Below are 13,611 nucleotides of genomic sequence, written 5' to 3'. Positions count from 1 at the left end.
CTAGAAGAGCATCTTAGGTTTAATTTTGAAAGGTTATATTTTCTAAAGAGTTGAAGGTTTGTTTACTCATGGATTCTTGTCTCTTTGTATATTTCATTTTGTGGAATGGATATATTAATAAAAATTTCTAAAGATTACTTTCTTTAATATTTTAATTTCTTTGATTTCTGTCATAAAATTTAGTTGTATTCCCACAGGTATATATTTTAGAGTTAAAATTTAAGAATAAAGTTATCTAAGAGTACAATAAACTTTTTTGTATTCTGTGAAAAGAAATAAGTTAATGACTAAGTTACAAATTACAAATCGTTAACGAATAACTGAAGTGACATATGAGAATTTTTGTTCCTCAGATACGTTGCACAGAGTTCTTTACTGATGTGTTGCCTGTTCCTCTGTATTTGGCATGGATCACTACTGTAAATTACTTTAAATGCTGACTTGGAGATTGCTTTTGTTCTTAAACTCTCTCTCCTGCTCTTTGTTTCTTTGTAAAGCTCTGGGTTTCCTTCATTGTCCTGTGGAAGTAGTGGTGGCAGTTCGTCAGACACCGCAGTGAATTCTCCTGTTATGTCCTATAGACTCAGCATTGGTGAATCCATCACCAACCGACGAGATTCCACTATAACCTTCAGTAGCACCATGAGCTTGGCCAAACTTCTGCAAGAGCGAGGCATCTCTGCTAAAGTGTACCAGAGCCCAGTTTCAGAGAGCCCCCTCCTCCAGCCTCTCCCTAAAGCCCTGCCTATTCCTTCCACACCACCAAATTCACCGTCTCACTCACCTTGCCCTTCTCCTTTGCCCTTTGAGCCTCGAGTGCATCTCTCTGAAAATTTTTTGGCCTCCCGACCAGCTGAAACATTCCTCCAGGAGATGTATGGTTTGAGACCTTCCCGGAACCCTCCTGATGTTGGCCAGTTGAAGATGAACTTAGTGGACAGGCTGAAGAGACTAGGGATAGCCAGAGTGATCCAGACCTCTGATACGCACAAAAATGGAAGAAGCCAAGAGGCAGAAATTGGTCTTCAAAGACCAGACTCTGCTGTTTATTTAAATTCAGGTAGCAATTTATTGAGTGGACTGAGGAGGAATCAGAGTCTTCCAGTCATGATGGGTAGCTTTGGCACCCCAGTTTGCACATCTTCACCCAAAATGGGTATCCTGAAGGAGGACTGAGGTTCAGCAGTTAACTGACCTCTTAGACAAATTAGCACATGAAGGATAGATTTGCACTGATACATGTAGTCTGGTCTGAGAGAAAAGGAACGTTGCAGAAGGGGTGTGAACGTGGGAAGGGGAACGTGGAAGAATGGAAACAGAATTGCAGTGAGGCCCTAATGGATGAGGTCTGGTAAGCTGAAAGCATAAATGGATGAGTCATGAGCGTTTGGAGGCAGAAAGGGAACAAAGGTTTCATATGCTCCTTCAGTTGGGTTTTCTTGTCTTGAAAATAAAAAGTGACTAGAAAATAAATTCAGTAATATTGAAACATACCAGAAATACTGAATTTGCTAGCGCATTTACTTTGGGAAGCACAAGCAAGGAGGACCCAGGTTGGGAGATGGAAAGAAAGGAGCAGCAGCTTTGACGTCGCCTGTAGAAAGCTGTTCTGGAGGGTTGCCGGGGAAAGCTCAGTCTGTTACTGAGGCAGCCGTGAGATGGCTCATGGGTTTGCACCTCCATCAGATGCTGTGCTCACAGCATTAGCACACGGGGAATTTTACCTTTTTCTTAAGATCAGAAGAGTGGAGACTCCCGTTTGCTTTCTGTTTTCAGGCCCTTGAGCCACTGGGAGCCCAAATGCCACCATATTCATTTTGTATTTGTGATTAATAAAAGTTCATTTTTTAAAACTGTATTTTTGTAAATATCCCCCCAAAAAACAACATGAGTGGGGAGTAGGAGGGAATTACTTTAAGAAGGAAAATATGGGTAAATTAGAACCAAGGAAACTTGTTTGCAGAATATTTCTTCTGAATAAGTGCAGTGGCCAATGCCTTTGAACATAATTACGTCTTTCAAATTTCCATGGAGGCTGGAAGGGATTCAACCAGAAGTGCAATCATAGGAATTAGGGAATGTTGTGTATTTATGTCTGTAAGTTTTTTTGTAAGGAAAGTTAGTTGTAACTAAACTTTTTCCAAGATATGCTATGCATATTTTTAATGAAAGATGACATGTATTTGCACAAAAATTCTCAGGCACATTAAATTATAAGCTGAAGTAAAACCCAGGTGCTTGCTTTGAGATTGTAGTTTTTTTAAACACAAAATAAAATTTAAAAACATCTGCCTTTTTCTTGATATCTGTAGAATTAGAGAACAAACTTTTTAATGGGAGAGTTAAAGCTTTTGCTTTTTCTCTGGTTTTTTTTTTTTTTTTTTTTTTTTTTTTTACAAACTATGCGAAATGTCAAAGTAAAACTCAAGGATTAGGTTTCAGCATTTAGCTGTGTGATGCAAGGCTGTGAATCGGGAAGAAACAGATCTGTTTTCTGAGTGTTGCTGATCAAGGTCTGCTCCTCATCAGATGACGTGGCTTTATCTAGGCCGTACAGTTCAGAAAGAAATACCATTATATGAAAGGCATGATGGAGAGACAATGGGGGGGGCTAATTATTTTGTTTTTGAAAATGAGAGACATATTACTTTTTTTTTCTGTGCTTAATTTGCAAATGTTTTGCTCCTTTGTTCTAACTTAACTGAAAGGCAATTTTCTGAAAAATTCTTGATGAATCTTGCACATTTGGCTCCCATTCATACACCTATTCCAGGGAAGAGAAGGGTCCTTCCTCTCTTCTTGAGGTGCCTCTCCTATGTGAAGAGCTTTGTGCTCAAAAGGGTAGAAAAACCAACATGCATGCAATGACAAGAAAATGTGAGTTTTCCATGCTTTTTAGAATCTTTCAATAAAATTTTTCTAAATAAATTTCTTAAAAACAAAAAGTGGAAGTGTCCTCTCCCCATTCTCTCTCCTTGCTCAGTCGTGCTGAGGTCAGCAGGCCATACACAGGCATGTTCAGAAAGCATTCTAGCTGGTCCACGAGTCAGAGTAAGTGTCCCTGATTGTGGCAGGCATTAACCAGAAGAATTCCTCATGTTTAAATTTTCAGAATATTCCAGTTCACGTTTTAAAAAATAGTATTTGAGATTCTACTTCATAAAGTAACTCTGGGTGCTTATTTTAGCTAATTCTAAAGCTTTTTATTTATTCTCAAAGAAAGTAATCTTCCTGTTGCCACATCAGGAAGTAGGAAAATGTAGGACCAGAGAGTAGTACAAAGTGTTAAATTATCAGATTTATGGTTTTTTTATATTATGTAAATAGCTATAAATTAATCTAGATTTTGGAGTGTTCTATATAATTAGTATACTTTTTTATAACCGATGTTAAAATGATCATTTAGGAGGCAAGGCAAGGGCATATTCACAGCCGCCTAAGCACGTCAGATGAAAGAGAACCATACTTAGGTTTTTGAAAATTAGATTGATGTTGTTGTTCCACCAGAAATATGATAATTGTATACTGGTGCATGCTTGTCTTTAGAAATGAATTCTGTTTTGAAATTGGGTTTTGCTTTTTTGAGGTTTCCACCTAAAATCATTTTTGGTACAGCCTGAGAATCTCTATTACAACCAAATTGTGTGCAAAGTATAATGAGAAGAACTGGAGCCTTGTAGCAAGTTCCTCCTCGATTTATCTGGTATGCATTAGTATAGTTCACATTTTAGTTCTTCTGTATAACTGCGTGTGTACTTTTATGCCAGTATAGGAAACTCCAATCTGTCCTTTTTCTCCTTCAGGAAGGTTCTCACTGATTATACCTCAGGTATTTCTGAGTATCCTATTATCTAGTAGGAGGGATACCTTCATGAGCTCAGAATTAAAAATTTCCATGAATTATGATGATCCCAAATCTTACATAAATAGCCTTAGGTGTGGGTCTTAGGGAGAAGTTAATGACCATTGTTAAAGTAGGTTTTTAAAAAGTTTTGTACTATGTGTCCTTGATTTGACATGAACGAGCAGACTTTGGCAAAGGGAAGAAACAAGTTAGAGGCAGCTCTCAACAAGAGCCTGTTCTCTATTAATGGTGTATTTTATATCCTATTCCAAGCCTGTTATTTTTCTGACCTCTCTAGTACTTGATTAGTTCTTGTTGGTTGCTAACGTTGGCTCGACGTCTGCAACTAGAGCTCTTAGTGTTTAATGGTCCACTCCTTTGACATCAGATGCGTGTACTCCAGGTGCGACGCTCCAGGTATCTACCCAGAGTGGTTGGCTGCAGAGCACAGCTCCTAGGAGCAGCGTGAGTGCCTGCTGGGGTGGCTGGGGAAGTACTGCTGTTGGATATCTGGGCTCAACTCTGTCAAACAGCCCTTTGTGCACCTGCCTTTGCTTTGTCAAATGTAAATCAGATAATAAACCCTGAGTCTCTTCATAAGTTTTCGTTTGTCTCCCGTGTTTTTGTCCCAGTTCTTTTCACAGATAATACTCCATTGTCTTTCCTTTCCATTATGCTGTTTTTGGTACAGAAAACAACCTCTGTTTGCCAAACTAACAATAGTCGTAAGTTGTGAACAGATCTTATTGTATTTTCTTAGATATTTTTTTAAAGTAGAATAGACAGATTGTCTATATATGCCATATTGTTTCCTTAGCAAAGTAACACCAACAAAAATTAAAATCTGGAGTCGTTGATAGGTAGACCTTTAATGTGAAAAGATTCCGGAAGTGTGAAGCAATTCTTTTCCTAGAGTCCACAATATGCTGTTGGTATTCTTGACTGTCGATGTTTCCAAGAAACGAAATTTGAAAATTGCTGGACTCTAGTAGAAAACGTTCTTTGATGTTCTCTCATCTCCATCATAATTTAATTGCTGTGTTTTTTTAAAAACTCATTTAATATCCATTTAGAATTAGCACCTTGTGAGAAATAAATGAAATATGAGCCTCTATTTCTTTGACATGAAATTTAGCGATATTCCTAGCATCTTTAATTGTGTTGTCTTTCACACATGATTATCAGGAGATGTGTGTAAGTCCAAAACCCTTCTGTTGAGGGTAAAGACTTGAGGCTTTCTGCATTCTGTTAACTTCCATCTTTGTTTTCATTTGATTAAGTTTGAGTTATACTAGTATCAGTTTTGTTTTTCTGTTTTTCATTAGTTTTTATGAACTAAGGGCCAAGATGCCACAAAATTTTCAAATGATGCTGTGCAAGTTTGTTAAAGATGCCAAAATACAACTGTTGGCTGGCAGATAGTGTTGCCCAGATTAGCATGAAGTGTTTTATTCTTCAGTGTGAGAAAGTATGAGTAAAACACACCAAAGGTGATGTGAGATGTTAGAGAAAAATACATATGAGCCAAATGTGTAAAGACCAAAGTTATTCCATAAAGTTTGTTTTTCTTGCCTTCTCAGCAAAATCACTAAGTTGTTAAAAAAGCAAGCAAACATTACAGCAATGGGCCAGAAATTTTAGAAAGTTATTTTAATTTCATATAAATCACTACCACTCACATGGCTGTTTGACCACCTCTCAAAGCAATCTCCAGGTCATACAATAATTTGAAGAAATGGCACCATGCTTCATTCACTCCTTCTACACCTTGTAAGGGATCAGGATTTTCCACCCTAAAGTGTGTCTCTTTGGATTGATTGTTTTTAAGAACAAAAGATTCAGGAAGAAACTTTGACCTCCCTCCTAAGTGCGTAAAATAATTTAAGACAGAAGGCCTATTTCAGGAAGGAGCTATCACCATAGTTGATTATAGTATAATATGAACTAGGTGTGATAGACAGGAACCTAGCAAGGCCCGTTTGATCAAAATCCCCTCCATGTCTCATTGTCTTTGCAAGGCATGGCAAATGTTTGTTTACCAAACATTTGCTTTTCCATCTCCACGTGAATAATCTTTCTTCTGTTTGAAGTCCCAAACCACTACTTCCAACATCCTTCTTGGTCTTTAGCTAAAGATAGTATTTTAGGTGGTGGCTTCGGCCGTTTTGGCAATTTACTCAGTTTTCCTGGGTTTCTCCCACGTATACATGTTATTTAATTTGTTTGATTTTCTGTTATTGTGTCTCATGTCAACTCAATTGTTATACCAGCCAGAAGAACCTAGAGGGCAAAGGAATATTTCTTCCTCCCCTACAACCTATGTGTATATAAATTTAAAGAAAATCAGAATTCATATTGCTAAATGTTCTTCAGCTACCATATGCAGTTCTTGCAAGTACCACTCCAATATATGAGTACCGGTGGAATTACAAATTAAAAAATGAAAAGCAAAAAGCAGATACTCAGCACCACTGGAAAACAGTATTTCATTATGTGTAAATGTGTTGCAATCATGCTATCTTTTTTTTTGAGAAGTTACCTTTCCTCTCAACCTCACTGCTGCTGCCCCTGCCCACCATGCATTCCAAAGCTGGGTCTGTCTCTGATCTTAGCAGCAGCGCGACCCACAAACCTCCCTTGCATTTGACGCGGTCATCTTTTATTTTGAAGATAAAGGGCCAGAGACGTGGAGAAGCATTCTCCTGGGGCCTGCATGATGTTAATGATGAGAGCAGATGTTTAGGGTTTCAGGTCCTGCTGTTCCAGAGCTGAGCTCCAGATCAAGCACATGTTTGTTAATAAACTCGAGTTTTTGAATGCCTGTGCTAGGCAGAGCCCAGGGCTCAGTGCAGTGGCCCCTCTTTCTAGGTGTGAGGGTGCCACTGCAGGCTCTCCCATCATTCTTGTGGCTCCCTGGCAAGGGGCCATTTGGGAACAGCTGAATGAGTCAGTGGGACTTAGTATAGCACCCGATGGTCGGATCTTGAAAGACAAGAAATGATCAAAGGGAATTAAGGAACTCGGAGACAATGAGAAGAGACACTCTTCTGCATGGAGAGTGTTCTCACAGAGCCACAAATGGAAAGCCTCTCAGTGCTGGGGCTGATCACATTTGCCACATCCCGAGGGCTGCAGCATCACACGAGGTGTGCCCACTTCCCAGCCGAGGTGCAGACTAATTTTGATACAAGAGCTGAATTGTTATGTCACAGTTTCATTCATTTATTCAACTTACTTTGTTATGCTATTGGTATTCTGGCCTCCTCCACCTCCATTCCAAATACTAAGGCACATTGCTTTGGGGAAAGTTACTGAGAATGTTAGTAGCATCGGCCCCTCCCTGGGTCTTTGGAAAGAGCTGTTTATGCAATCCCAAAGTTTCCCTAAATTCAATCAAAGAGATGGGCAATTAATACGTAACTCCTACAAGCCTTCATTTCCTTCCGCTCTGCTGTTTTAGAGCTGACAAAGTTGTACGCATGTCTAAAAAGAGGAGAGGAAAAATTCCAGAGTAGTGGTAATTGATACTAAGCCTTGGCCAAGTCAAGTGGCCAGGGTGTTCCTTCAGCCCCCGCTTCCTTTGTCTCTTTGTTTTTAGCCACTCTCCACATGAGACCCAAATCCTGCTTCTTTTAAATCATAAGAAAATATTTAAATATACAATTTCACACAATAAACAGACTTGAAGTAAGTATCCGATCTCTAGATGGAGATGGATTTGACTGGATGACTAGTCAATTCTATCCATTGTCCTCTTTTTGTAACTTCTTTCCCTCCCTTTTAGCTTTTGAAGTCTTGTCTCCATGCAGCCTGCTCATGTGCTTGGAGTTGCGGCCACCGTAGCGCAACCACGAGGCTCCCCTCACTGGACATCTGAGGCTGACATGACAGAAAGATGGAAAGAACCCAGTTCCCCAATGACATGGCTGAGTTTTTGCTTCAACTCTGTTAGCATTATCTCCAGACTTTGCATTTCATGAAATTAATGAACTTCTTTGATTTTAGCCACTTTCAGTTAAGTGATAGTTGTACATATTTTAACTAACACATGATGCACACTTTGAGAAATACTGTAAATACTGGTATTCCCAGGGCTCTGCTCTGACCCTCTTCTTATGCAACACCCTTTCCTCGTGTGATCTTATCCACTCCCTTGGCTTTAAGTACTATCTACTCCGAAGACTCCTAAAATGTTCCAGCCTAGACTCTTCTTTTAAACTCCCCAAACATGTAACAAATTCTGGAATGGACATCACCACTTGTATGACTCCCTGGCAGGTCAAACTCAACGTGCCCAAGCCTGAAGTCATGATCTGCTCCCCTGAGCCTGTTTATCCCAGACTTTCCCATCTCAATAAATGCAACTGCCATCTACTCAGTTGCTTGAGCTAGAAACCCAGGCATCCTCATCACCTCCTCCTTTTCCCTGACATCCAAGCAATTAGCCAGTCCTATTGCCTCTTCTCTCCATCTCCACTGCTTCTCCCTTAGTTGAGGCCACCATAATGTCCCATTTGACCACTGCCGCAGACCCCTAACTGGTTTCCCTGCCTCCTGTCTTGGCCCCTCCAATCGACGTTGTAGTTAGGATGATCTTTCTAATATGCAAAGCTAGTCAGATCTCTTCTCTGATTAAAACTGTTGCCTAACTCATTAAACTGGAAGAGAAATATCTGCTATACATTCCCCCTGCGTTTGGTGAGGCCCTTAATGTAAGCTTCATTGTGCTTTTATTGAACTTGTTAATTGTCTGTTTCCTCACTGGTCTCTAAGCTCCTCGGAGCACAGGAACTGAGCTCTAGCCCACACCTCACAACAGCGCCTGGCACAAAATAGAGAGCAAGTGTGGAGTTGAACTTATAGCAATGTTTTGTAAACTGTGGTTTGTGACTCATCAATGGATCCTGAAAGCAATCAAGTGGATTTGTAATCAGCTTTGATTTTAAAATAAAGAAAAAGAAACAGATGAGAGTAGTATATAATAAGGTTATTATTTCAAGCAACTTTTTATTGTCAAATGTGTAAAATATATTTCTTATAATGACTTGCAATAAAAAAAAATGAAAGCCACTGGTCTAAGAAGCTGGTTGGTTTTTTTTTCTATAATGAGCAAAAGCATCTTTATTTAAGGGGAAAAAAAAACTGAACCCATTGGCAACTGAAAAAGACTCCTGTTCTGGGGGATGTGTACTTTTATGGATTTTGAAGCCTTCTATTCAAGGAAGAAAGTGCCTGCTTTGGAGTTTTAGGTTTCTGTGAGCCAATGACAAGAGGAACTTAAACATCCATCACAGATTCTGTCTGGCAACTTCTGCCATAGGCCGATTAAGCCTAGGAGCACTGTTTAATTCTATTTCCTCTGAAAGTACATCTTCAGCGTCTTTTGTCTTGTGCCTTCGAGAATTGCTTACCGGCTGCTTCTCCAGCCTTCTCCCTTTAAGAGGAGAGTGCCTGAGCCAATGAGGTGTGCTATTCTGTTTCCATAGTAACAAGAGAAACAAACCTTCTCTTGCCATCTCCCAGAGACAAACCTCGCCACTGAAGGCCTGAGTCAAGAGAGTCTGAAGCAAGGGGTGACTTTCTCCTCTAGTTTGACTTCATTGCCATATTGAAAGACTCAGACTGGATTGTCTTTGCGAGGGAAATTCGTGCTCATGCCGCCTCAGCCTTTGTGAAAGCCTTTGACTGGATTCCCTGAGAGCCTGTCACTCCACAGGCTGTGGAGTTTTGCTTTGGATTTCAACAACCACTAAGGTCTGGGAATGACCACTCAAGTCTCGGGTTCTTGAACCTCTGGATTTGGCCTAAAATGAATTCTGATTCTGTGTTCATGGGAAACAGTTTCTCCATAACATTGTGGTGTCTTTAAGACTCTTGACTTGGAGAGGAACCACATGGGAAAAACAAATCTTTGGGAAGTCCAAGGTAAGCTCTTAGGAAAAGATGTTTTATATAATTTTTTTCTTCTGGTTATTAATGCTAACCAGTGACCTTTCCGAAGGCTCAGCTGGCTCACTGGTGACTACAGTGTCACCAATTGGCACATTTGGTCCAGTGAGCCTCAGGTAAAATGATCAGAGAAAGATGCAAAAAAGGAAAAGAACAGGGAGAAAGGATCCTAAATCACACACGTGTGTATGCTCACACACACCTCTATATTCTTAGAGCCATACAGGCAACATCAAGCCTCTGTGAATGCGGTAGATCCATCTGTGCCAATACAGAAATATCTACTAGCTGTCCTGTTATGTAAAAAGAGCGAGGCATGGCACAGTGGGTAAAGTATGCCTCATTCATGTAAACATTTTTAAAGATTATATACATATATATTCATAGAACTCTTCTGGAAGGATACCCCAGGAAACTGTTAACAGTGCTTCCCTCTTAGGACAGTACTGGAAGCAGAGGGTTGACGCCCAGTTATTGAAATGCTGCTATACTGGTTGTCTGGATACATCATCCAAGGACCCTCAAATGTACCCCCTGCCACTTTGGTCACCCCAATTCCTCCCCTGGCACCCTCAGGCCTCCTCATAATTCAGCAACTAAAGGGTTAATGCCTGGCCCGGGGGTAGGAGTGGGGTCCCCCAGGGCCCTGTTCCAGCCCCGTGGCCCATGTCTATTCTGATTGTTCAATAGCCTTGTCTTACTGGTAGTTAAATATTTTGAGTACCATCGCCTTGGGGGTTGGGAGGGAGAGGCCTTTACTCTTTAAGAGCAAAAGAATATACACCAAGGCATTGTTCATAACAGGAACGAAAAAGAACGACCAAATTTGCTCTGAAATAATCTGGTGTTGGAGGAGTGAGCTGGGTACAGATAAATGAGATTATCCACAAGTTGCTAATTGTAGGAGCTAGGTGATGGGTGAGTTCTTTGTACTGTTTTCTTTATTTTTGTACATTTAAAAAATTTCTCCACAGTAAAGTTGTTTAAAAAATGATGCTATATCTGTCCTTACTGACGTTAAAAGAAGCGCACGACGTTGTTGAGAAAAAGCATGTCTAGAATGTAAGTATAGTTTGTCCCTTTTACAGAAAATTATATAAATCTGTTTCTTCAGACTAGAGGGAACTCTAGAAGACATTAACAAAATATTTTCAGTGGTCATCTCTAGGTGTTTATTTTGGATAATTTTTGCTTCCTTAGGCTTTTCTGTGTTATGATTTTCTTTACAATGAGCCTAAGTCAATTTAACACACACACAAATAAACATATTCTCCTAAAGAAATTAGAAATAAAAGCTTCTGTATACAAAATACCCCTGGGGCTCATAATATCCTTGAACTCAGTTACCAGTTCTTGAGAAGTTAATGTGTACAAGGCACTGTGCCAAGAGCTCTCCTGAGGCGGTCTGGTTTCTGTGCACGGCAGGCAGTCCAGGAGGCGTGAACACCCACATCCCCGTTTTGCAGAGGAAACTGACTCAGAAAAGTAAGAGTAAATTTCTCAAGGTCCCATAGCTGATAAGTAGCAGAGCCTCTGAGCAAAGTCAGGGCCATCTGACTCCAAAGCCCAAGGAAAATTTTAGTAAAGAATGTTACAGAGAAATAAAAAAATCATAATCCTGATTTTATGGTCCAATTTTCATTATATTCTTTTCTAACCCTTGTCCATATAGGTACATGCTTTTACATAATTGTGCGCATTGCATACGTACCATTTTATATCTTTATTCATAAGCATTTCTTCATGTTTCCACAGGATTTAAAGTGCTCAATTAAAATCCGTGTACTGCTCCTCTGATTGGTTGTGCCATAATTTACTGTGCATTTTGGGTTTTTTTTTTTAAAGATTTTATTTTTTTCCTTTTTCTCCCCAAAGCCCCCCGGTACATAGTTGTATATTCTTCGTTGTGGGTCCTTCTAGTTGTGGCATGTGGGATGCTGCCTCAGCATGGTTTGATGAGCAGTGCCATGTCTGCGCCCAGGATTCGAACCAATGAAACACTGGGCCACCTGCAGCAGAGCGCGCAAACTTAACCACTTGGCCACGAGGCCAGCCCCTGCATTTTGGGTTTTTGATTCTAATTGTTAATATTATCTATACTATCGTAATGACAGCCATATTTTTGCAGTTTTGCCCACGGGTATCTTTTCTCCTTGTTGAGCTGGTCGCTGTGGTTGTAGGCACCCAGTTTATTACTCAGGAAAAAAATATAATACCCATTGTGGACAACTCCCCTTGCCAGGCTCCGTGGGGGGCACAGATGGTGGAGGCCTGGCCTTTAAGAACCCACCGTCCAGTTGGGCAAGAAAAGGAATAGGGGAGGCACCTGCTGGGGGACGGCCTGCCCCGGCCTCTCACTTCCCACCCCAGGGACACCTGCTAACACCCCGAGTTCAGGATGGGCCCCTGTCCTCACAGGAAGCAGATACACGGTCCCAAGCAGAAGCAAACCTGCTGTCTTGCTACTGCTGCAGCCTCCTTTCAGATTGGTACCCGAATTCTAGGCCCTGTGACATTGTCTCCTCACCTGGGTTGCTCCATCCCACCTGCTTCCCTCACCTCATCCCCCTGAGATCTGACTGGGCCCCCAACACAGCGGGGCAGCTGTCGCCTTAGCTATTTACCCAGTATGCTGGCCTCCTGTCTAGTCCTGACCTCTACTCCACATGGCACCCTGGGCCCAGCCCTCAGACCCAGGGCCTCCCACACCTGCCTCCACCTGCCTCCGCCTGCACACGTCGTCTTTCTTCCAAGGCCAGGTGTCCTGCCCTGGTTCCGCAGCTCCCTCAGCTCCCTTTCTGACGACTGTCCTACTGGCTGCCGGCTCCCTGAGGGCACGTGCAGGTGGGTGCTCAGACCCTCCCAGCACCTGGTGCGGACTCACAGCGGAGCCAGCAAGTGCTCTGCTGCCCGCTGAGCAGCTACAGGCGGCCCCGAGTCACTTCACGTCTTTGAGCCTCAGTTTCCTCATCTGAAAAACGGATTCAATGTTAAAATCCCCTTTGGCTCTAAATGTCATTAGACCTCATAACTGGGTTTCTCAAGCCTCAGTCATGTTACAGAAGAAGGTTTGTTTCGTTTTTCAGCTGATTCTTAAGCACAGTTGTTCCAGTGTATTATTGGGAGCCAGTCACTGACTTAAAATTTTGAGTTTAATCTGCGGTCATTATAATGCTTTTGTTGGTCTATTGGTTCTCATAACATTTTTTTGGCATTATTTTTTATCAGGTAATCCACAGACATTGTTTAAAAATCAGACTGTGTTAAAAATTCATTGGTGAAAAGTCACAATTTCTGCCCCACCCCTCCTCACTTGTCAGTTCTCCTCGGCGAGCTCCCTAGAGGCGATTATTTTCAACCCCTTTAGCTACTTTTTTTGGAATTTAACTTCATACTTCTAAATAATTTGCCTCTACTCCATTTGTTGATTTTTCAGTTTTAGACAGTCTCTCTTGACTTCCTGGGATGGTAGAGGAGGACGTAGCCCTTACACGTCCTCCCTCCATTCCCCTCCCCGCCTCCCAGGTTTCCGGTGTAGACACAATTCGCTTTTTGGTTAAATTACTACTAAGTGTTTACATTGACATATATGAGTGTGCACCTTACTATGATTACGTTTACTTTCTTATACAATATTTTTTAACCTGGAGTAATTATGCAATTTTTATTTTCTGATGTTTCTATTGCTAATTTTTCCCCAAATACTCTGTTTCCTATTATAAATGCTCCGTAAGAAATAACCACAAATTTAGTACCTTACAACAACACCAACTTATTACCTAACAGTTCTGAGATCAGAGTCGGAAGTGGGTCTGGCT

At 41.1% G+C, this 13,611-nt stretch overlaps 2 protein-coding genes across 19 annotated transcripts in view; both read left to right on the top strand.

The window, feature by feature from the left end:
- The window catches only part of TRAK2 (trafficking kinesin protein 2), a 61,649-nt gene extending 57,205 nt beyond the window's left edge, over window positions 1–4,444 (top strand). For all 14 annotated transcript variants that reach the window (XM_070580728.1, XM_070580724.1, XM_070580721.1 and 11 more), the window contains one exon: window positions 498–4,444. In XM_070580728.1, the coding sequence (XP_070436829.1) occupies window positions 498–1,176 (679 nt within the window). In that variant the 3' untranslated portion in view covers window positions 1,177–4,444. The remainder of the gene's footprint in view (window positions 1–497) is intronic.
- Window positions 4,445–9,320: 4,876 nt separating this feature from the next.
- FLACC1 (flagellum associated containing coiled-coil domains 1) overlaps window positions 9,321–13,611 on the top strand; it is a 37,188-nt gene continuing 32,897 nt past the window's right edge. For 3 of the 5 annotated variants that reach the window (XM_070580741.1, XM_070580738.1, XM_070580740.1), the window contains exon 1: window positions 9,321–9,769. The gene's annotated coding sequence lies outside the window, so the exon portion shown is untranslated. Of the gene's footprint in view, window positions 9,770–10,767; window positions 10,856–13,611 lie in introns of all 5 variants that reach the window. The other 2 variants (XM_070580739.1, XM_070580742.1) reach the window with 2 other exon arrangements.

Source organism: Equus przewalskii, chromosome 17 (assembly GCF_037783145.1).
Source record: "Equus przewalskii isolate Varuska chromosome 17, EquPr2, whole genome shotgun sequence".
In the NCBI taxonomy this organism is placed as follows: Eukaryota; Metazoa; Chordata; class Mammalia; order Perissodactyla; family Equidae; genus Equus; species Equus przewalskii.
Note: the sequence above shows the minus strand (reverse complement) of the source record. Positions and strands in the feature narration are given on the sequence as shown.